General features: G+C 34.1%; 1 protein-coding gene across 5 annotated transcripts in view; it reads right to left on the bottom strand.

Moving 5' to 3' along the window:
- The window catches only part of LOC142345662 (phospholipid-transporting ATPase ABCA1-like), a 77,952-nt gene that overhangs the window by 4,569 nt on the left and 49,626 nt on the right, over positions 1 to 23,757 (bottom strand). For 2 of the 5 annotated variants that reach the window (XM_075397863.1, XM_075397864.1), the window contains exons 1-4: positions 18,694 to 20,168; positions 13,168 to 14,173; positions 12,557 to 12,823; positions 5,727 to 6,096 (exon numbers count right to left, since the gene is read on the bottom strand). In XM_075397863.1, the coding sequence (XP_075253978.1) occupies positions 5,727 to 6,096; positions 12,557 to 12,823; positions 13,168 to 14,173; positions 18,694 to 20,098 (3,048 nt within the window). In that variant the 5' untranslated portion in view covers positions 20,099 to 20,168. Of the gene's footprint in view, positions 1 to 5,726; positions 6,097 to 12,556; positions 12,824 to 13,167; positions 14,174 to 18,693; positions 21,236 to 23,757 lie in introns of those variants that run through there. The other 3 variants (XM_075397861.1, XM_075397865.1, XM_075397866.1) reach the window with 2 other exon arrangements.

The following is a 23,757-nucleotide window of genomic DNA, read 5'->3' as shown; positions in this document are numbered from 1 at the left end:
CAATGGGCAAGTCATAATAAGCTAAGAAACTTGTCTAAGATTACAAAAAAGAAAAACTGGAAAAAAAGTATAAGAAAAATGGTTTAAAATTTTTCCATTTTTCTGTCAATTTCCCCAAGAAAAAAAATAATTTCTATCAAGAAAACCTTAGTCAATTGGTATCTGAATGTTCCTTAAGTAACAAGCTTGTATTAAAATCCCACTTAAAGCAAATAAACAAAAAAACAGGCAAAAAATCATTAAATTTCGTCCAAAAATCAGCAAAACTGATCAAAAACCTCCAAAATAGCATCAAACTCAAATTAACTACTTGAAAGCTTCAATTCCTATCAAAACAAGCCTAAAACTAATACAATATCATAATTAAACCTCATAACCATCAAAAGTCGCAAAAAACTGCTTTTAAAAGCCGCACGTGAAAAAAATTTCGCTCGCTTCGAGAAAATTTTTTCACACATCAATTTTTCGCTCTCAAAAATAGCGGTATGAACAAAAACCACTCTCTTTTCGCTCCGCTCTTCACTTTTGTTCAACACCAAATCACTCCAAATTTTTTCACGCGTTTCATTTCCCGCTTCAAAAATCACTCCAATAAAATTGATTTAGAAAAAAAGGACTTCTCCAATACTCCTCTTCGAGTCGTACAAAATTTAGGAGCGCCATAATAGCCGCCTGGAATTGAGGACCCGGCTATTAAAAAGAATGATAAGAGCAAGAAATAATGGAATAAGGAAAACAAAAAAAATAAGACAACCGGCACAAAAAATTGAATAGATAGCCAGCTCAAAATGCAGATAGAGGGTGAGATGGAACCGAGGAGACAAAAAAGCACAAAAACTAGAAAGATAAAGCCTAGAAAGATCAGTGAATGAAATACAAAAATTGAGAAAAATATAGAGGAAGAGCAACACATTAAACAAAGGTAAAGAAGGTTAGAAAACAGTTAAAAAGAGAAGACAGAACGGAACGATCGTTGTGCAAATTAAAATCTGTTGAAAAATAAGCATAAGCGCTTCTAAGGAGAGTACAATTCAGAAAGGTTTTCAAACAAAGGTATTAAATGAGAAGACATAGTCAGAAACTTGCCAATCCTAAATTAATAAACCAACTTTTGCGGTAAACATTCAGATACAAATACAGCGCTGTGGTGACAGATAGTTACCCAGCAAAACTTAAGAAATCCGTATAGTAAAAACGGAAAAAAACGAAAGACTAATTACAATCCAGCTGAAATAAATTTATAACAAAAGACTTGTCATGGAGGAGTCCTCTGTTGCTCTCAAAAAGCTATGGTATACTCAAGAAACAACTGGTATTAAAAAGGGAGTGCGTAACTCACTTAGGATCAAAAAAGTCTCTCGCAGAAAAATTATAAAAGAAAGGGCGGAAAGAGCACAAGGGACAAAACCAACAAAACTTGGAAAAGGCGCAGAAATTGGACAGAAAACGCTGCACTTTTCTTCACTAAACAGCTTACTGCTCAATCAATCTCGCTTAAACTATTAGTTGCAGCACTATTATGACACTTGAGTTTAATTCTGCGTCTGCAAATCATAGCTCAAAAACAAAACCATCTGTATCATTGAATCCATTTGCAACCACTTTACCTTGCTCTTCGATAGTAATATTAAAACATGATACTCAATTAGTGCTACTAAGCATATACCATTATATGTCCAAGCATTTAATATATAAATAAGTGAGAGAAAAGTAGAAAATGGCGGAGAAAGCAACAAATAGAAGAGCCGAAAAAGGAAAGATAGTTAAGAACGAAAGAATGAGAAAATGGAGGCTGAAGCATAGCCGGAATAGCTGCGAAAGAATAGACCTGCGTGCCATATAATAGAGATAGAAACAGATACAGATCTAAATTGAAAAAAAAATCGACGCTGCTCAAAAAACTAGGTAAAAGAATTTAGCGATAAATTAATAAAGCTTGTTAAAATTCATTCCGCAGAAGCCTCTTATTAAGGACCTTTACTGCACATATGAGTTCCTTTGACCTTAAACAAATTCAAATTAAACTTAAGTTTTAAAGTGCAAAAGTCATTTTATTGAGTGAGGTAAGTCACTTGTGATCAAAATCTAATCACGCAAAAAACTTTTGCTAAAGAGAGTGAGAAATGACGTCACGCAGAAAATTTTGAAGTCATTCAGAAAATTTGACTTTTTCAGCTTTGCTGTGTGAACAAATGTAAAACGAAAAAAGAGCGTCAGACGACGAACGACGAAACAAAAAAACATAGCAGGACAAGTCCTGACGTACAATTCAAAGAATTTTCATTGATTTAATAAACAACTAGACCTAAAACGGACAATGATTGAATTGGGAAAACCATTTCTAAAAAAAGTCAGATAAAAAATAAGAAAAAAACAGAAAATCAATGTCAAAATGCCGCATGCGATCAAAAAAACAACTAGCGAGAAATGAAAATTTAATTCAAACCAAAAAATAGGCCTAGAATGAGCTGTGAAAGGATTGGGAAAACCATTTAGAAAAAAATCGGATCCAAAAAATTGAAAAACAGTAAAAATCAGAGTGAAATTGCCGCATGTGAACAAAAAACCACTACCGAGAAACCGAATTTTTGTTCAAACACCGTTTTCTCACTCTACTTTAAAATTAGAGCGAAAAAAATTCACGCCGCAAAACCACTCGCTTTTTCGCTCCATTTCCTGTTTCGGTGTGACCAAAATCACTACTCTAATTTGACTTCAAAAATCATGAAAACGTGTGAACAGATCCTAAAAAAAAGACAGCGCCCCAATACAATTCAAACTCTTTGAATTGTAAAAACCAAGAGCACCGCAATATAGCTACGCTCAGCTTACAGCTTCGCAGCTATAACAAAAACGATCAGGGAAGAGGAAACAGAGAAAGAGAGGGAGAGAAGAGTTATAGGGCGAAGACAGGATAGAAGCGAAAGAGCGACCGAGAACAAAGAGGGAAGAAACACAAATAAAGAAACGGAAAAAAGCAAGACATAAAAAGGACAAAATAAAACAAAGGAAAAAGGAGCGAAAAATGAGACACGAGAAGCAGACAAGCGCAAGAGACAACGAAAAAATTTGAAAAGCGAGAAGACATTGAGACATTAGAGAGAAGAAACATAAGCAAGAAAACGGGAATTAAGAGACTAACACAAAGAAAGAGATATAAAGGCGACACACAGAGGAAGAGCCAGGACGACAAAAAGAGAATAACGAGAATTGAAAAAAAGTAATAAAAAATGGAATGGTAGAGAGAAACCAGGAGTGAGATAAGCGGAACAAGATAACAGCAAGACAAGATTACGAAGAGAAAAAATGAACCTTTAAAAAGAAAATGAAAAGACAGCGGCAGAGAAAATATAATTGAAGAAGGCCAAAAGCAAGAAAAAAACGAAAAAGACCGTGAGAGAGGAGAATGAAAGGTACGAGAAAGAAAGAAGAAACGAGAAAAATAGAAAACGAGAAGAGGAAAAAGCGAGCCAAGGTAAACCGAAAAAGAGCGAGAGAGGGAGAGTCGATTAAAAGTAAAATGAAACATGCAATAACAGAAAGGAGGACGAAAAAGAAACAGATACACAGTACGTAAGTGACCGCGGAAATTAACAAGAGTCAAGAGACAGAACAAAAGAAAGAAAAGGAAAAAGCAACGAGAGAGGTAGGAAGGACTAAGGGATTTTTTAAAAAAAAAGAGGGAAATCTGAATATTTTTTGAAACGTTTTCAAGAGAGCATGTTTTCCATCACTTAAACTCTTTGCGCTGGCACTGTTTTCATTGGTTTATCCTGCATTGCTATTTTTGGGACGTTAAAAACTGTCATGCAATGTGTCAGAAATTCTTTGACTTCCCCGCTTCTTTTTATTGATGACTCCTTTGCAGTTCGATCATGACTTTTCTTTTCAGTCATTGAGTTTTTGTATTTCAATCATCGCGCTTTTTGCATCAAAACTTTTTCGGACTTTGATCTTTAAACAGATCACCATTTTCGGCCACTGAACCTCTATCGCTCTGTTCCCGCTAACCGAGCTGCTCATGAGCTGTTAAACATGCTCTCCAGAGGCTCTGTAAACATGCATTTTAGCCTTTCATTAACCATTCTGCCATTAGTCATACAACTAATATATAGGATACAGAGGTATTTTTTAAACTTTGAACTTGGCTGTTCTTATTTTGTCTACCTGTTACCTATTATCACTCAGATCCCATATCACATTTCTGCTGTTGAAAAATGGCACAATTGATGATATCTGATGTTTTCGGTGCACTGCTTATTGTTTTCACTGCCTTGACAGTAGTTTTCGGGAAAATTTTGTTTAACTTTGTTGGTATAAATCGTTTGTTTTTAGACGCGTGACATTTTCTGGAAAAAAATTTCAATGGATTTCTTTGGAGAAGTCTATGAACCTATTTAATGATTTCAGCTAATCTTTTAATTACTTTGAAAATAATTGTTTTCGAAAAATAAAAATGTATTTTTCAACTTTGCCCTATTTGTCCTTCTTTGTCTACATGATACCGATTCTCATTACTCAGAGATAGGTCACATATCACAAACCTGTTGTTCAAAGAGGGCAGAATTGATTATATCTTATTTTTAGTGAAAATATTATGGTTTTAACGCCTTTGAGACCGGTCTTTCGTAAAATTCAATTGACGTTATTTCTCGTCTGTATCTGTTGTTTGTTGTTGCAGACGTACATATTCTTGATAAGTACAGGTCTTATTTTCTTTATATGGAGATATGAATTAGCATAAAACTATTTTTATTTTTCAGCTGATACGTCACGTTCGTCATTATTTGAAATTATGTTTTCAGAAAACAAAAACCTTCACTATTTTTGTTCTATTTTGGCTACCTTTTACCGAGCCTCCTTGAGGAATGATACCGTGTTTTTTGTTCTGGTGAAGTACAAAATAATTGCTTAGTTTAGGTTTCATTTGACGCTATTTTGACTGTTTTTTTTTCAAAAATAGACATTGAGTTTTGGATGTAAATAATGTTTGTTATTAGATTTCGTTTTTCTTGGAGTTGGAAACAACTTTTTTATTCATACACCAATTATTGTTGAACAATATTTGAATTTTTGAAAATTTTTAATCGTTTTCTCATTTGGTAGACAATTAAGCCGGAAATGTGGACGAGCAGTGTCCGAACATTATGTGCGTACACACATTGCCGATCCTCCTTATCGGATGCAGTCTCAATCCTTTCAAATAGTTTAACGCAACAATTTCAGAAACTTTACGGCACGAAGATTTTCAAATATGGCGAACAAATAACAGATGTAAGAATTCTAGTACAACTTGCTCAAAAATTGGATTCTGCTAAACAGTTCCCCGAATTCCGTATTTTTTCCGTTAAAATTGAATGATTAACTGTATCAAAAGCATTTTCAAACCTAAGAACCTTACTATATGTCGTTATTTTATTCAGTCCGCTTCAGTTAGTTTACCAAGAGCATCAATTGTATTATGTTTACTTCTCGATCCAAATTGCTCGTCATTTGATTTAAAAAAAGTTTCCGAAAAAAACGCTTTTTCACAACTCTCGAAACTTTTGCCCTATAAACGCAGGTGATATCGACCCAGAGTTAATTTGTTTATAGTCCTCCTTGACCCACGGAAAAACTTTTGCTCTGGCTAATTCCTTTGAACAAACTGCAGAAAGTCTTTCGAACTTCTGAACAAAATACAGAACAGTTGTCCAAGAACATAGCAAACGTTTGGACAAAATTACCTTGCTCCGATCTGGTGAACCTGAAGTATTTGCAGACTTCGGAGATTTGCTTTTACCTCCTTTGGATTTATCAGCTGAAGTACTGTCATCAACGATGACTTCAGTTGTGTCCATCTTTCCTCCGTTTTCTTCGGGTGCCTCTGAGTTTTCAGTGTTCTTATGGATGGGCAATTCAATTCCGGGAGAATCCGCATTTCCGTTTTTATCCAAATTTTGTTTTGAATCTTCATCGTGTTTGTAAGGGTTTGTCAGTGCGTATTTAGCCAACTCGTCGACGTTTGGATCAGATAAGAAGAAATTCTTGATTCCTGCAAAATTTGCATCTCGGTTTTTGCGACGTCCACTGCTGTAATCCATGGTGTCGAATAAGCTTTGAAGTAAACGCTTTTAGCTTTTTAGCGAGATAGCTTTAGCCCTCAATTTTTTTGGGGGGATAAGTCTGTTCAAGTGAGCCTGAATGCACGAAATAGGTGATACCAGCTCCTAGCGTCAATGTTCTGCCCAATATTCTGATTTAAAACTTCGTTCAGAGAGTCAAAACTTGTAAGTTCAAAATAAAATTGACAAAAAGCTTTGTTTAGAATAAACTTTTTCTATCGTGAATCTTTTACCAATGACCATCAGCACAGCATTGCTAACGAGGCGTTAAATCCTACAAAAAGATACTACCAATTTCCTAAGTACCCAATAGGCCAAGATACACGATGCCATATTACCCCTATAAAGGAAGCTCTTTAACCTTGATCACGTTCAATAGTCCTTTTACAAAAACATAGCCGGCAGATTGCCGGAATAGCTGCGAAAGAATAGACCTGCGTGCCATATAATAGAGATAGAAACAGATACAGATCTAAATTAAAAAAAAAAATCGACGCCGCTCAAAAAACTAGGTAAAAAAATTTAGCAATAATTTAATAAAGCTTGTTAAAATTCATTCCGCAGAATCCTCTTATTAAGGACCTTTACTGCACATATGAGTTCCTTTGACCTTAAACAAATTCAAATTAAACTTAAATTTTAAAGTGCAAAAGTCATTTTATTGAGTGAGGTAAGTCACGTATGATCAAAATCTAATCACGCAAATAACCTAAAAACTTTCGCTAAAGCGAGTGAGAAATTACGTCACGCGCGCAAATGCCGTTAGTGAGAGGAAGAAGTCATTCAGAAAATTTGACTTTTTCAGCTCTGCTGTGTGAACAAATGTAAAACGAAAAAAGAGCGTCAGACGACGAAACAAAAAACATAGCCGGAAGAATTCCGGAAGCGGCTCGAAGCGTCAAAACTTCAATAACAAAACCGTAATTGCAACGGAAACCACTACCTTTTGTATTAAACCATTAACTCAGTGCCTCTCCAGGTCTGCTCTAAAAATTGGTGAAACTTAAACCACTGTCACCAAGAGAAACAAAATGCAGCAAAATTTTATTATTGAAAACAATTGGTAACGTTAAAAAATCCAAATTAAGGTGGTCACAAACCTGATAGTCTGAAAAAGCTGACAAGGTTATCAATTATCCTCAAATAATTCATGATTCTAGTCTGATAAAGATCGCGAAAGCAAACGGGAGAAAAATCTTAAACTAAAATAAATCTTTTCAAAAAAGAACGCTCAAATTTAAGAATCAGAAAACACATATAATTACACTTCTAATCACTACAATTAAGACAAAAAACGACACACACACACCTGATTATGTTGTACAAATGCTAGACAACATGATTTCATACTAAATCAAAAATAAAATTGATCATAGAAAAGAATATTCAAAGAAGCAGCAGAAGAATATTCAAAGGCAAAAAATCGTTTCTATTAAAACCAAGGCCGGAAGAAAGCTGCAGTAAATAGTCATCGGTGGAAATTTTGAAAAAGGCTTGCTATCAAACTCTCAGTACTGCTTTATGAATGAAATCAATTGCAAACCAAAGAAATGACGAAAATCTAAGAAAAAGCAGAAATCATTCATTTTTTACAACTGAAAAATCAATACACCCAAAATAAATGTAGGTGCCAGGACAAAGCTAGAATGATACTAACTAGAATGTGAAGAATATGGGCACAATGTAATGAACACCGTAACAAAAAGACATTCTCAATTTTTGAAAGTTCTTAATAACCCTATCTCTTTTGACATTGCTCATTTGAATTCGACTGAAAGTATAATATTACGCAAAAACGTTCTCAGGGAATATCAGTGGTCAACTTTAAGCCTTTAAAGCATAACTTAGAAAAATAATAACCGTAGAGGCAAGATAAAACATGGAGAAAAAAACTTGAAAATCAATCAAATAATTTTTTTGTGCCGTTTAAATAAAGAATGAAAAGCTAAGATGAAAAACAAAAAACAAGACTTAGAATCTTTGAGGATTTCTGCCACAAAAAATTACTTCAGAACAGTTATCCGAAATCTATAAAATAGGATATTTGTACTCAGAAAATCGAAACAATTGAAACATTTTGCAAAAAAAAATGGTCAAAGTACTTTTAAGTTCAGACTGCATTTATGAAAGTTTTAACTGTTTTTTCAAAACTTAACGCCAAAAACTGATTCAAATTTCATTGAAACGAAATAAAAGTCCCCCATGTTGCACAAAAAAAACTATTTCTAGCAATTACAACCGAAATACAAACAAAAAACTGACGAAAATCGAAAAAAAAACTACCAAAATCGGATTAGCATATGTACAATTTCATGAAACAAAATTACAACGAGGTAGAAAGAGGCATTCAGTATATAAATTAATAAAGAGCAGTTGCCATATTAACTGAATTTTGACAAAAAGACGGTTAAAAGATCCAAAAATGAAGAAATTAATAGAAAAAAAGCCAAAAATTAACTAAAAAATCAATATATATGCGCCAATTTTCAATTTGAAACGCATTTTCAGGCTCTGCAAAATACTGTGGCATCAAGTTCCGAGGTTGACATTTCAGTATAGTATCAAATAAAAATTATTTCTACAAGAAACCAAATTATAAGCAAAAAAATTGGCCAACTTAGACGAAAAAACGGCTAAAAACGGTTATCTATATGTGCCATCTACTTTTCAAAGTCAAAAAGTCATTCACTAAACGCAGCGCATGATCAAAAAACTTCTCTCGCTTAGCGAAAATCTGTTCACCAAGACAACTTTTCTCACTTTCGCTTTTAGGTCAAAATGCCGCGTGAACAAATCTACTTCCTGTAAAAAAAAACATAGCCGGAAGAATTCCGGAAGCGACTCAAAGCGTCAAAACTTCACTAACAAAACTATAATTGCAGCGGAAGCCACTTCCTTTTGTATTGAACCTTTCACTCCCTACCTCTCCAGGTATGCTCTAAAAATTGGTGAAACTTAAACCACTGTCAACAAAGAAACAAAATGCAGCAAAATTTTGGATTATTGAAGACGTTTGGTAACGTTAACAAATCCAAAAAAATTAAGGTGGCCATAAACCCGATAGTCGGAAAAAGCTGACAAGGTTATCAATAGCCCTCAAATAATTCGTGATTCTAATCTGAAAAAGATCGCGAAAGCAAACGGCAGATAATAAAATTAGAAACTAAGTTAAATCTTTTAAGAAAGCTCAAATTTAAGAATCAGAAAACACTTATAGCTACACTTCTAATCACTGCCATTAGGACAAAACACAACACACATCTGTTCCTTGTTAATCATACGCTAGACAACATGATTTCATTGTAAATCAAAAATAAAATTGATCATAGAAAAGACATAAGCAGAAGAATATTCAAAGGCAAAAAACCATTTAAATTAAAACCAAGTCCGCAAGAAAGCTGCTGCAAATAGTCATAAGTAAAAATTTTGGAAAAAGCCTGCTATCAAACTCTCAGTACTGCCTTATGTTCAATAAAATCAATTGCAAACCAAAGAAATGACGAAAATCTAAGAGAAAGCAAAAATCATTCATTTTTTACAATTGAAAAAATCAATATACAGACAATAAATGTAGGTGCCAGGACAAAGCTAGAACGATACTAACTAGAATGTGAAGAATATGGGCACAATGTAAGGAACACCGTAACAAAACGACATTCTTGATTTTTGAAAGTTGAAAATTAATTTTAAAAAATCAAGAAAAACGAATACAATTCATTGTTAAGCTTTCAAGACATAGAAAAGATAACTAGTCATCCGATACAAAGATCTATCCTCCTGAAGAGAACAAAAATAGGAAAAATCAAAATTCATAAATACGAAACATTGAAACATTTCGCCAAAAAAAATGGTCAAAGAAGTTTTAAGTAAAGACTGCATTTCTGAAAAAATTTTAACTGTTTTTTTCAAAACTTAACGCCAAAAAATGATTGAACTGTTGCTGAAACGACAATAAAGTCCCTCAAGTTGCACAAAAAAACTATTTCTAGCAATTCCAACCAAAATATAAACAAAAAACTGACGAAAATTGGAAAAAACTACCAAAATCGGATTAGCATATGTACAATTTTATGAAACAAAACGACATCGAGGTAGAAAGAGGCGTTGAGTATAGGAATTATCAAAGAGAATTTGCCATATTAACTGATTTTTGCAAAAAGACGGTTAAAAGATCCAAAAATGAAGAAATTAATAGAAAAAAAGCCAAAAATTAACTAAAAAATCAAGAATTATGTGCCAATTTTCAACTTGAGACGCCTTTTCAGGCTCTGCAAAACACTGTGGCATCAATTTCCGAGGTTGACGTTTCAATATAGTATCGAATAAAACTTATTTCTACAAGAAACCAAAAAAAAGGCAAAAAAATTGGGCCACTTGGACGAAAAAGCGGCTAAAAACGGTAATCTTTATGTGCAATTCAGTCAAAAACTACTTTTCAAAGTCAAAAAGTCGTTCACTAAACGCAGCGCATGATCAAAAAACTTCTCTCGCTTAGCGAAAATCTGTTCACCAAGATCGCTTTTCTCACTTTCGCTTTTAAGTCAAAATGCCGCGTGAACAAATCTACTTCCTGTAAAAAAAAAGACCGAGAGAAAACCAATACTCCTCTTCGAGTCGTAAAAACCGAGAGAAAACCAATACTCCTCTTCGAGTCGTAAAAAAACCAAGAGCACCGCAATATAGCTACGCTCAGCTTACAGCTTCGCAGCTATAATAACCATTACAAGCATGTTTCGTCGTATTTTCTCAAATAATCTGATCTCATTTTCAGTGGTGACAATTACATATCAAGTGCTGTCGGCCTCTGAGACATTGCCATGCCGATTACATTACTATATTGGTTAGGTATGATCCAGGATAATAGTCTTTATGGAAATTTGAACTATGAGGTGAAACATTCGGGTAAAATTAGTGTATTTAAAAAGAAACACTGAATTTCCACTTGGCTTTAATCATAAAGAATAAAATAACGGAGGAGGTGCATAAGTTATGGTCAAAACAAAAAAATTGTTTTTATTCAAATTTAAAATCGTACCATGATGTTGAAGTAATCGATGCTACACTTGGGTTCGTTAAAATTAAAAGAAGGAAGTATTGTTTTAAACCGTATTTGTTTTAAACCGTATTTGTTTTAAACCAAATTTTTAAACCGTATATTGGTTAGAAACGCAGAGCTTTCTTGACAACTTGGTATTTTGTTTGTACCTAGATGGGCCTGGAGGCAGACTATCCGAAAAAAACATAGCAGTACAAGTCCCGAAATACAATCCGAAGAATTGAATGAAAAAAATGAAGAAATGAGAAAAATATTGTACCTGACCAGTAGATCAATGGAGCAATCCCAGCCAAAAACAATCGCAAAGTTGAGAAAATCAAACAAAATAAACAAAAATAATGGCAAAACTCTTGAAGATTTTACCCTGAAGAGTAAATATGATACAATTCAATATACTCATTAACTCACGCACAAGTCTTGAAAGAGAGTTATTATCCACTAAAGCTAAATGAACGAGAAATATAACAAATCTTTCAAAACTAGAGCAAATTTGAAGAAAGTTTATAATTTCCGCAAACAAAAGCCTAAACCATTTCTTTGTCCATGGAGTTCTGTCATGCAACCGATCTGCAAGACTTGAAAAATTTTGGTCGGCCAAAAAAGATGGCTAAACTCAGAAAGACGAAAAATTTTGAAAACAATTGCAAAAATTTTGAAAACAATTGCGATTTTAACAAAATCTTGCTAAAATTCGTGATATTATTATCTTCAGAACCAGTTCGTTGTCACCAGAGACTATCTAGTATCCCTATTCTAAGCCTTAAGTAGTTGCATTGGCTCATAAAGCTCTCGATAAACTGGAAACTTGATAAAAAAAATTTTAGAAAATTTGAAAAATTCAATTTTATTAAAAAATTGCTAAAACTAGTGTTATTAAAATATTGATAATCAATCATTTTCTCCAGCTAGTATGCAGTAACTTATTATCAAACCTAAGAGGAGGTTCCTGTGCCGATGTTGCCGGAAAAACTCACTGTTGAAAAATTTTAAAAAGTTTCCAAAAAATGCGTTTTATTTTAAAAAACTGCTAAAATTTGCGACATTAAAAATTGAAAACTCTTTCGTTGCCACCAGAAACTGCACTGTAACTTTTTATCAAATCTTAGAGGAGTTTCATTTGCCCCTTTGGCCTAAAAAATGACAAATAATCTTGAAAAAAAATGTAAAAATTGGTATAAAATTTGCGTGTTTATGTTTTTAGTATCTCTTAAAATGGTCATAGAAAAAAATTATTTCATGCAAAAAACCTTTATCAATTTTTACAGACCTTAAAAAAACTCCTTAAAAACTCCTTAAAATAAAAAAAAAGACAGAACACCAATGCAATCCAATTCTTGGATTGTAACAAAGTTTGACATTAAGTAGATAAAAATACAAATTCAGCTAAAAGCGAGACTTGTTGAAATCTAATCCATCTTTTGGCAGTTTAAACAGTAGAAATTTTGGATATATTTCCAGCAACACTGAATTTGGGAAGGCGAGCAGGAAAGCATTTCGGACATTACCAGAAAAACTCTCATCGTTCAGAACTATTGTTGCTAGAAAGAAGTCACCCTCAGCGTTGGCCATTTTTTGCCTGTCTCCTCTGAATCTGACCCCATTCTCTGACAATATCATGAATGAGTCTATCAGAGATTTGTCTTCATGGTCTCCAATGTTTTCTAAGGCACCACGATAATTTTAGTTAACCCCTAGAAACATACTTCAACTCAACTAAACGCGTTGAGATATGAGGTCACTCAAATCATGAATTAACTTTTATTCATTTTCTATAGGATTCGCATTTTATAATAGCTTCGAGATCCTGTTAAAATCAGAAATTCTATTCAAAACCTTTAAACAATAAAAAACAAGTACGACATTCCTATATAAATTTCTATCCAGCTAAGCAAAAACTATTCGCAGCACAAGTTGGGACAAAATTCAACAGTAGACCGAGATTACTGATTTCCATTATAAAATTATTTCCTTAATTCAGCGGGGGTAACTAGAAACTAGTCCTTCCCTCTTATTCTGGACGTAACAAGGAGTGATTTGGCTGATGACACTTGACGACGTAGAATTCTGGTTATCAAATACGTCGCTTTCGGACTCAAATTAGCAAATGGTTCGTCAATTATCAATATCTTCGCATTCCCAATCAACGCAATTGCAACTGATATCCTCCTCCATTCGTCCACACTTAGTTTACCAATTTTAGTGTTTTCGTTTTCTTTCAAGTCTAGCGAGTTTAGCAACCATTCTATTACTTGTGGAATGTTTTCACCTTTTAACCCACGTATTCGTGCGTAGAACAATAACTCTTGTTTCACTTTGAAAAACGAATGTAAAGCCTCATCATGTTCCGGGCAAAACCCGATCATAGTTCGATTTCTATTTGCACGATAAAATTTTGTCAAATCTTCACCTTGTATCAACACTTTTCCATTAGAAACTTCAGTTTTTCCGGTCAAAATATGCGTGATTGTAGTTTTTCCCGAATCTGTATCACCGAATAGATATAAACATGTCCACGGTGGAATTGAGAAGGATATATTTTTAACTGCATATTTGTCCCGAGCAATTCTTTCGCATTTTCCTTTTCTGCACTTACTACGAGTTGGTTGATAAGATTTGCTGATGTTTTTCACGTCAACGGCATTTATGGTTCGGCCTGCATTTTCAAAAATACTTTCTTCGACCATATCTCGAGCACTCATACCAAATGCCTCCGCAGTTGTTTTCCTTTCCCTGGACGATTTCACTTTTTTGAGAACAAACTCGACGATAAACAATATCAGTGTGTAGAAAACAGCGTCGATAACCAGGAATAACAGAAAAAGACCCAGACCTGATATATCTAACATACCAATAGCTTCGTCATATCTCTCTTGCTTGTAGGAAACAAAGAATATTTCCATAATTCCCCCACAAAGCGCATATGTTGGAGATAGCAGAAAAATAGGTTTCACAACTTTGCCAACGTCTGGCCAATAAACGTCCAAGCACATGGTAACTGTAGCGAAGCCAAAACCTTGAGAAATACTCCATCGTTGCTCATTCAAAAACAGCAGAATTTATTTCACAATTTCTTGAACAAGTTATTGTACAAGAAGTCCGACAGATAACGAGACAACTGGAGTCTACTTTACAAACTGCAACGAGCTCAGCATTCATGAAAACATAATAAACAAAGGTTCCTAATTCATTTTAAGGGAATTTTTTTATCAAAATTTCAGTATTGGAAAACAAACTTCCAAAGTTCCTCGTTTCGCATCAAGTATGACTTATTTAAATACAAAACACACATACTTAATTTTTCGATGCTTTTTCGAAAAACAAACAGCGAAACAGGATCAACGAATTAAGTTGAAAAATCCCTTAAATTAGGTGATAATTTTTTTCCACTCAAAAACCTTTAAAGCTCTGCAGAAAAACTATTTTGAAAAAGCGTTGCAGAATATTAGAATGAAAACCCATGAAAACCAGACTCCATAAACTTAGAATAATTAGAATAGTTCAAATACCAGCCACTTAAAACTTGGCTTCAAGGGTTAATCCAGTTTCAATTTCTGTTTTCGTTTATCAGATTCATTCTGTTCATTGTAGACGGCTCATTAAAAGCACTTTGAACAGAATGAGCAAAACTGAAACTAGCTGACCAAAGTAGAAAAGATTTCAAGTGAATTGTAGAAAAAACAATAATATTAGGTGAAGCAATAAAACAAGAACAGGCTAACCTAATTATTTTTTAAAATGACTTTTCCATGGCCGTTGACGCTGCTTTTAGAACTAAACTTAGCTTACAAAATTTCAATAAATGTTTTGGCCGCTACTGTACTCACGATTATTCTCTATTCACCATATTCAGCATTTCTCCTTCGTAGCCGTTCTTTATCAAGAATAATCAAGAAAGTTAACTGCATAGCATAAAGTCTTGTAGCGGAAAAGCTCATAACTCCTCAATCTTCACAGAAGTAGCAACCTAAGGAAAAGAGTAAAACTAAACAAAAAAATCATCAACACAACCTCTGATTCTTAATTAACTCTCATGAATTCCCCCATCAAAACTCATCAAACATCAACCCTCATTTCTAATCCATAAAGAAGTTTGCACGTGGTCTGTGAAAAGAACTGATACAAGGGTAATTCTAAAACATAAAAAAAACCTCGAGAAAAACTGATTCAAAACATGATTACTAAAACCTTTGTCCAACAAGATACCAAAAGAATCTCTCAATAGCACTGTTAAAAAATTGATCTCCCAACAGTTCCTTTTTTAAGTCGACAAAACGGAACTGAAGAATATACTAAACAAAGAAAAATGAAAAAAATCTCCGAAGGAGAACACAAATAAATTTGTTCAATATATCAAGATTTTAAATATATATATATATATATATATATATATATATATATGATCTGAACAAATCAAAACTAGCTGGCAGATGGCCAAAAATAGCCGCAATAGCTTAGTGCTGTCTCAAAAAGATAGTAAAAGAAACAGACCAAAAAACAAACTTTTTTAAATGTTGAAAATTACATTTTGATTAAGAACCTGTTTAACTTATTACTGCTTCCATTAGCTGCTCTCAAATACCCTGTTCATTCAAAAAGGGCAATTTCATTTCGCTATTTCTTGAACAATCACTTGTACAAGAAGAACTATGGACAGATAACAGAGCAACTGGAGTCTACTTCACAAACTGCAACGAGTTCAGCATCAATGAAAAGATAATAAACAATGGTGGCTAATTCATTTTAATAGAATTATTATCAACGTTAATCGATATTGGAAAACAAACTTCCAAAGTTCCTCGTTTCGCATCAAGTTAGCTTTATTTGAAGACAAAACACAGATACTTGATATTTGGATGCTTTTTCGAAAAACAAACAGCGGAAAAAGATCAACGAATTAAGTTAAAAAATTCACTAACATTCGGTGACAAATTTTTTCCACTAATAACTTTAAAGATCTGAAGAAAAACTGGCTTAGGAGTTAATCCAGATTCGATTTCTGTTCTCGTTTATCGATATTCATTCTGTTCAATGTAGGTGGCTGTTTAAAAGAACAGATTGAGGAAAACTGAAACAAGCTAACTAAAGTAGAAAAGAGTTCAATAATTTGTAGAAAAAAAATATTAGGTGAAGCAAAAAAAAAACAGGCTAACGTAATTATTTTTTGAAATGACTTTTCCATGGCCATTGACTCTGCTTTTACAAATGTAATTAACTTACAAAAAATCAATAAATGTTCTGGCCGTTTTTCAAAAATAATCATAAATGTAATCAGCAAAGCATGAAGTGTAGCGGAGAAACTCAATTTCTCAAACTTCACAGAAGTAGCAATATAAGAAAAAGAGTAAAACTAAACAAAAAAATCATCAACATAACTTCTGATTCTAAATAAACTCTCATGAATTCCCCCATCAAGACTCATCAAACATCAACCCTTATTTCCAATACATAAAGAAATTTGCACGCGGTCTATGAAAAGAACTGATACAACGGTACTTCTTAGAGACATAAAAAATTTGAGAAAAAACATTCAAAAAATGATTACTATAACCTTTGACCAACAAGATACCTAAAAGAGACACTCATTCGCACTGTTAAAAATTTCATCTCCAAACAATTCTTTTTTAACGACGACAAAAAGGAACTGGAGAAGGTACTTAACAAAGAAAAATGAAAAAAACATCAAGATTTTAATATATATCTGAATTAAACAAAGGTTGCTGGCAAAATGCCAAAAATAGCCGCAATAGCTTAGTAGATGTGCTGTCTCGAAAAGATACAAAAAGAAACAGCCCAAAAAATAAACTTTTATTTAATACTGAGAAATTACAGTTTGAGTTAGAAATCCAATTAGAGTGAAACGCACTTATTTTGCCTTATCTCCCTTCGAATTAAAGCAAAAAAGTCAACTTCCGAGTGGGAGGTCATTTTTGAGAGTAAATAAGTCACGTTAGACCAAAATTTGAATCAAGCGAAAAAATCACTAGCCATTTAGAGTGAAAAAAAGACGCCACGCACGCCATTTGGTTGAAATTGCATGAACGAAAGAACAAAGCAGATATGGGACGTCATCTGGTCCTAAAAAATCCTGTTGAAATAAAAAAAAACATGGCAGGACAAGTTCTGGCCAACAGTTCAAAGAAATTTTATTGACTAAACAAAAAACTAGACATAGAATGTACTAAACCATTTAGAAAAAAAATATAGCAAAAAAATTATAAAACAGTAAAAATCAAAGCGAAACTGCCGCACGAGAGTAAAAAACCACTAGCGAGAAAAAAAATTTTGTTCATACACCTGTTTCTCACTCAACTATAAAACTAGAGCGAACAAATTTCACGCCGCAAAATAACTCGCTTTTTCGCTCCACTTCCTGTTTCGGCTTGCCCAAAATCACTACTCCAATTAACTTCAAAAATCATGAAAATGTTTGAACAGATCTTTTAAAAAGACAGCGCCCCAACACAATCCAAATTCATTGAATTGCAAAAAAAAACAGTAGAAGGCCAATAATAGACTCAGCTATCGCTTTGCGGCTATTAATAATACAAACCACTTTTGTTGTTATTGTGAAGTTTACAAGGAAAGAAACCAGGAAAGAAACTGAAAGAAAATGGAAAAACTGCAAACCCGCCAATTTTGAAACAGTTGTCCTCAGCAAATAAGCACTCAGTATCCAAAAATAACAAAACACAATTAAAAGCTCATTAATCTAATAAATATTAAGATCTGGACAAAAACTAAGAAAATCTGTAAAATTTACACTTTTCTCAACTTTTAATTTCATGTAGCCGAGACCACGAAGCTAGAATACAACCTTTATTTAACATAAACAACTACCGTCTTTAGATGTGTTGCTTTTGTATGCCTCCTTAAGCGTTTTTCAGCAACTTCAAGGCACCGTACATTCAGAGCTTATAAAAGTTGCAAGAGCTGCTCAGATGTTTGATAACCTAGAGCTTCACCAATTTATCTCAAGTTCGAAGTCGGAAAGTGAAGGTAAATCGCTCAAGCGAGAAAAAGAATATTCGAGAAAATTCTAGCAAAGAAGTGAAAGTCAAAACGGTCAAGCAACAGATTTTGAATAAAAAAGAACGACACGACGGCTGTTAAATAGAAATTATTTTGAATTAGATGTAACCCATTAGTGCTGAAAGAAAGTTACGTGACTAAATAAAGACTTCGCTCTACGCAAAGCACGTGTCGACGGATGAATAAAATACTCGAAAAAGTACATTTTGCGACGTGGTGGAAAACCAAGAGGTCACAGCTAATAGGAACAAACAATACCAATACGCTTCATCGCGTCACAAGAAAACAGCTCTTCGATACACTTGAAATTCTAAGAAACATAGACCGCCAAGACAATGTCAATAAAAGCTTCGCTCAGCTATCTCTGAAGCGTTTATTGCTGTGAATAAATAGGTCTTTTGAATGATGAACTGCAAGCATTATTGATGAAAAATATACTTCGAATTATTCATAAATGCAATTTAGGAAAAATGCAATTCTTGACTCTTGAATGAACATCTTTACCTTGCAGAAAGACCACACATCTCATAACGACCATTGCAGTTCCAGGATTGTTAAAAAAGGGAACGAACACGTAGCACGAAGGTAACACGGCTATTGCAAACAAGAACATAAGCAGCAGCACAGAAGGCATAAAAGGTACTTTCGTAATCGCCAACATCGCTAGAGAACATAGGATACACACAACAAACAGTATGAGAAACTGGAACAAGAAATTCGCTAACCAGTATAAAATCGTGCTAACACCACTTGTATTTTTCAGATGTTTACAACCACTCGATCTATCCCACACCAAGAAGTAAACAAAATAGCCCAAAACTAAGCTAAAAACAAAGCAGATAAAGGCCATCATTATGAAAGTTGGAAGATTGACATATAAATCCCGCTCATAGTCATAATAATAAGGTATCCACGAATGCAAACTTGCAACAATGGAGTAACCGTCAGCTGAATTTTCCTTGCCTTTGACTCCTTTCATAGTAGCTCGCAGTATCACATTGTTGATACTGTTCACAGCAATTGCTAAAACTTGCAAAGCTTTGTTTTCCCACCATATGGTTACGCCTTGCTGTGGAAACATTTCGGCGATCGGAATTTCAGGAATTTGGGACCATCCTAGAGCAGTGTAGTTTAGATACGGTGAATTGTTCAGAAAATTTTTGAATGACTCAACCGCTTGCTTAGAATCTTCCGCTTTATAATACGTGTAGGGATTCGAGTTTTCGTCGAATAATACAAAACCGAACAAAAGTTTGAATCGATCATCCATTCTAGTCCTCAAAACGTAATCAGAGATATCAATGTCTTTCATGTTCAGCAAAGTATCTCCTGTACTCAGTGTTTTTTTCTTAGGTTTCTTGGACGGCGATTTGCACTTTGCCGGTGGACCATCTTCAATTGAGCAAATATCTTTCGCAGCTCTTGGTACTAAGTGCATAATACCATCTTCCGAAGACCGTTTATTTGTAGACAAAATTTCAGCCTGCCGAAAACCACTCGACTCTGAGGTCTTATCGCAGAACTTATCAGTTTCAGAGTACTTTTCATCTTTTCCCTTTACACACGCGGTTGAAAAATAGGGTTTGTTCACAATGCCTTTACCCACTCGGGTCATTAGCAAATTTTTAGCGGCTGAGTCTTCATATAGGATTAAATTTTTCTTTCCGTACAACCACGGATGCAATTCGACTCTTTCATCAAATGCCCATTGAGCGACCACAGCAAGACTGAATAAGGTGACAGCTATCAAAAATAGCATAACTGGGAACAGCACAAGGATAACTAAAGCCGGTAAATTGATTAGAGCGCGAAAATTTTTGGACATGATTGCTCTGATCTGGGAACAATGTAGTTTTCTTCCTGTGTATACCAGAGTGTTAGCCCTGTAGAAAGAATTGTTTCCTTGCATTGAGAATTTACGATCGATTTTTCTCAAAAACAGATTTTTGTGACAATGATATCTAGCACCAATGGACAAATTAAAACTGTTCAAGTTGAAAAAACGTCTCATAGGCAACCTTACCAACATAGGGTGTGAATATATTAGAGTAATAGGTCACAGAAAGGAAACCATTCCTCGCAATTTCTGGGCTATCGTAGTTCGGTACACTTCTATACGAGTCCATGATCGAATTCAAATTTGCCAAATTAGGCGTACCAGAATTGAGCAAAATGAAATCCGTCAGCATAAGAGTATCTTTCTGACTTCGAAGACGGTCCAATAAAAACGCTAGTTCACGCCCTCTAGCGGAATGTTTCGACAATCGATAAACTATCTCCAAGCCTTCATCTCTTACCAATTTTGAGTCTTTAAACGTGTCCACCATGAACCTGTCAATACCTCGCAAGTAGTGCTCATTTGCTATATTTACATTTGGAGGGTACTTCCTGTATAATATTATGACTGGATCAGCTGCAAGAGTCTTTTTCACAAAATCTGGACTGCCGATTACGTTCATGCCGAGAGCAGAAACAACAACAATCTTATTGCTTAACAACTCGGCTTCCCGACAGCTTCTTGTTGCTATTAGCATGGTTCGCTTTGGATCACTGTCTATGGAAAAGAGAAATGATAAAATTTCTCCTTCAGCGTTCAATGTCACGTCCGTTGATGGTTCATCAATTACAACAATTTCCGGGTCGTTCAAAACCGAAAGAATTAATGCAACTTTTCGCTGCTGGCTGTAGGTTAACGTATACAAATGATCTTTATAAAGTGATACAATTTTCAAATCTTCTAAATGAACGAGTGCTTTTTGCTCAATCTCAGCCTTTTTCAGACCTTGCAATGCGCCATAAAACCACAGATTCTGCTTAACTGTAAGATCTACGTACAAAGGTATGTATTGAGGAGTAAAGCCAATTTTCGCTGTAGTAAACTTTCGCTCAACTTTTATACCTTTGACAAAAACAGCACCAGAGTGCGTTTCACGAAGGCCGCAGACCGCAAACAGGATACTGGATTTCCAAGTTCGTGGTGTTCCTAATATGCAGGTAGTTCTCCCCTTCAAACAATCGAATGTATAATCGGCCGAAACATTTGCTCCTGTAGTGGAAAAGGTATCTCAAAAAATCACGGAGGAAAAAAATTGTGTCGTCAAAAACCTCTAATATCTGAATATCAGAAAACTCAAAACTAAGTACTTTATTTGCTTATATAATAATTTTAAGAGCTCATCACAATTTAACTGTTCAGTCATATTTAGTAAAATTTCAACCGAAATCAGGATGAAATTTGTCGACTTACTTGGCCCGATAAATCTTTGCCCCACGAACTCCTTTAGAAGTTCGTGGCCCGATAAATCTTTGCCCCACGAACTCCTCCGACAACCGACTATAGTTGCATTAATTTCTCTCAAATTGTGCCCGGGGTATTGCTAGAACCCCCGCAAGCACTTGAGTCAAATTTCCACTCAATTTAACTAACATAAAACCAACTAGTGTCGGATGAATTGCTCTCGAACGACAAACGTCAATAATATATTCTAGAACAAAAACCCAAAAGCGTTAAGTGCAAAAATTTGGATAAGAAATCCACATGAGTTCACAATAATTTAGCTCGAAAGCAAATACGGTCATCTAGGCTATAAATTTAAGCTTTCACAGCATTTATTGGCTCACCAGATATTTCGGAGAGCATTTCAGCATTTACGCGACAGGAAAAAGGACAGGCTTTATAAGGCTAACAAGGCGGCTCGGTAATGTGCGATGGCACATAATGTTCCGACCCCGCCCATCCACAAATTTGGCATAATTGTCTACCAAATGAGGAACAGATAGAAGAACCCAAAAACTATTTTTTGCGATTCCCAAAAAAGCCCAAGTCTTTTTCAAAAAATTCTGTATCAACGATAAGATAGCCTCCAAAGCAAATAACTCAGTGGAGTAAAAGTTGATGCATTAGATTGCTGTAATATGTCAATATTAAGAAAGCGAGTCAAGACGAAAAGCAAAATCAAACAACAACAACAACAAACATTAATTACATCAAAAAATTTATGTCCCTCTTAAAAACTAAATTTAATAACAAAATCAACATACCGTCAGATAAACCTAAAACTAAACAAAAATAACTTATAAATCACCAGAAAACATATGCGACCAGTCCATAAAAAGGTTTGGTAACAATTATACAAAAAAGAACAAAAACAGTAAAGTAAAAAAATTAACTTAATTTTTTGAAACAGTTAACTTCAAAGTAATAAATACCGTTAGGAATCAATTAATATTACCACAAATTTACGATTTCTACTACTTCTATAGAAGGGCCTTAGGACCTGTCCTTATTCATTTTTTAAAGCGGCTAAAAAGAACAACAAAGAACAAACAAAATTTCAATTGAAACTTGCCAGAAAACGCTGTCAAAACCGTCAAGCCAATTTTTGGCACTCAAAATACATTTGATTGCGCCTTCTTCAAACAGCTATAATTTAGTACGTGGCTATTCATTAGTAAGACTAGGTAACAAGCAGACAAAAAAGCGAAGTGCTAAAGTATGTAATTTTTTTTCGAAACAAAATTACATTTAATGTCATGAAAGGCATTAATAACAAAAAGAGCTATTTAAATAGGGTCGTTTATTCAAAAAAAGCCATCGAGATCTGTAATTATCCAGAATATTTCTTGCATCTACAAAAAGAACGTCAAATATGACAAAAATCACATTAGTTTACTTTTTTTTGTGAAAAACCGGTGTCGAAGCCAGTAAGGTCATAACAAATTCTTCAAAAGATTTTGGGACACCAATCCCTCTTATTCCTTTGACACCTATAATGTTATATTTGACCTGTAGTTAACTAACGAGATTCGAAAACAAAAAGAAACATAAAAAGAACAAAATTGCGAAGTTGAAAATTTTTTTTTTTAATTTTGATCGTCATGAAAGCCATCAGCTATCTACTAATATCAGAATATCGGTTCTTCTACTCTTCTATGAAAAGCCAATGAAAGCTATCACTATACAGGAAATTTCATACGACCGAAATGACAAAGTATAAATGACAGTTAATGACAGACAAAATTCAATTGATTTCTTCAAGAAAGAGGCGTCGAGGCCGTTAAAACGATGATGTATATCTTTCAGAATTTTAATATGTTCAATTGTGCCTTATTCTGAATGCTAATGAGGTGACATGAGAACGTCAAAAATGTGATAATGTGACAAAATTTGAAAACGTGAAAAACTGGCAAATATCAAAACAAAAATCTGAAATCTTGTGGTATCAAAGCCAGAAAACAATAATTTCAGGCTTAAAACTGCAACTGAGAATAAATGTTAAATAAGTAGAAAGAAGAAGCGGTCGTTTTTTTTGCTGACATTAAGCTGGAAGTTGTACAAATTAAGAAAAAAAGTAGAGAAAAAGTTAATTAAGCCATTATTTATTGAAAGGTCAATTATTTTTTAAAAAAAGAAACGACCATAAATTTTCAATTGAAAAACTTAATGCATTAGCTTGGAGCTGCTTAACAAGCAAATCGATTGGACCTATCACTCCTGAGCTTTGATTTGATATGTTCTGTTTTTTATTATTAAAAAAAAGTCTTTTTTTAAAAAAAAAAAGACCGACT

Source organism: Convolutriloba macropyga, chromosome 9 (genome assembly GCF_964194025.1).
Source record: "Convolutriloba macropyga chromosome 9, txConMacr16.3, whole genome shotgun sequence".
Taxonomy (NCBI): domain Eukaryota; kingdom Metazoa; phylum Xenacoelomorpha; order Acoela; family Convolutidae; genus Convolutriloba; species Convolutriloba macropyga.
Note: the sequence above shows the minus strand (reverse complement) of the source record. Positions and strands in the feature narration are given on the sequence as shown.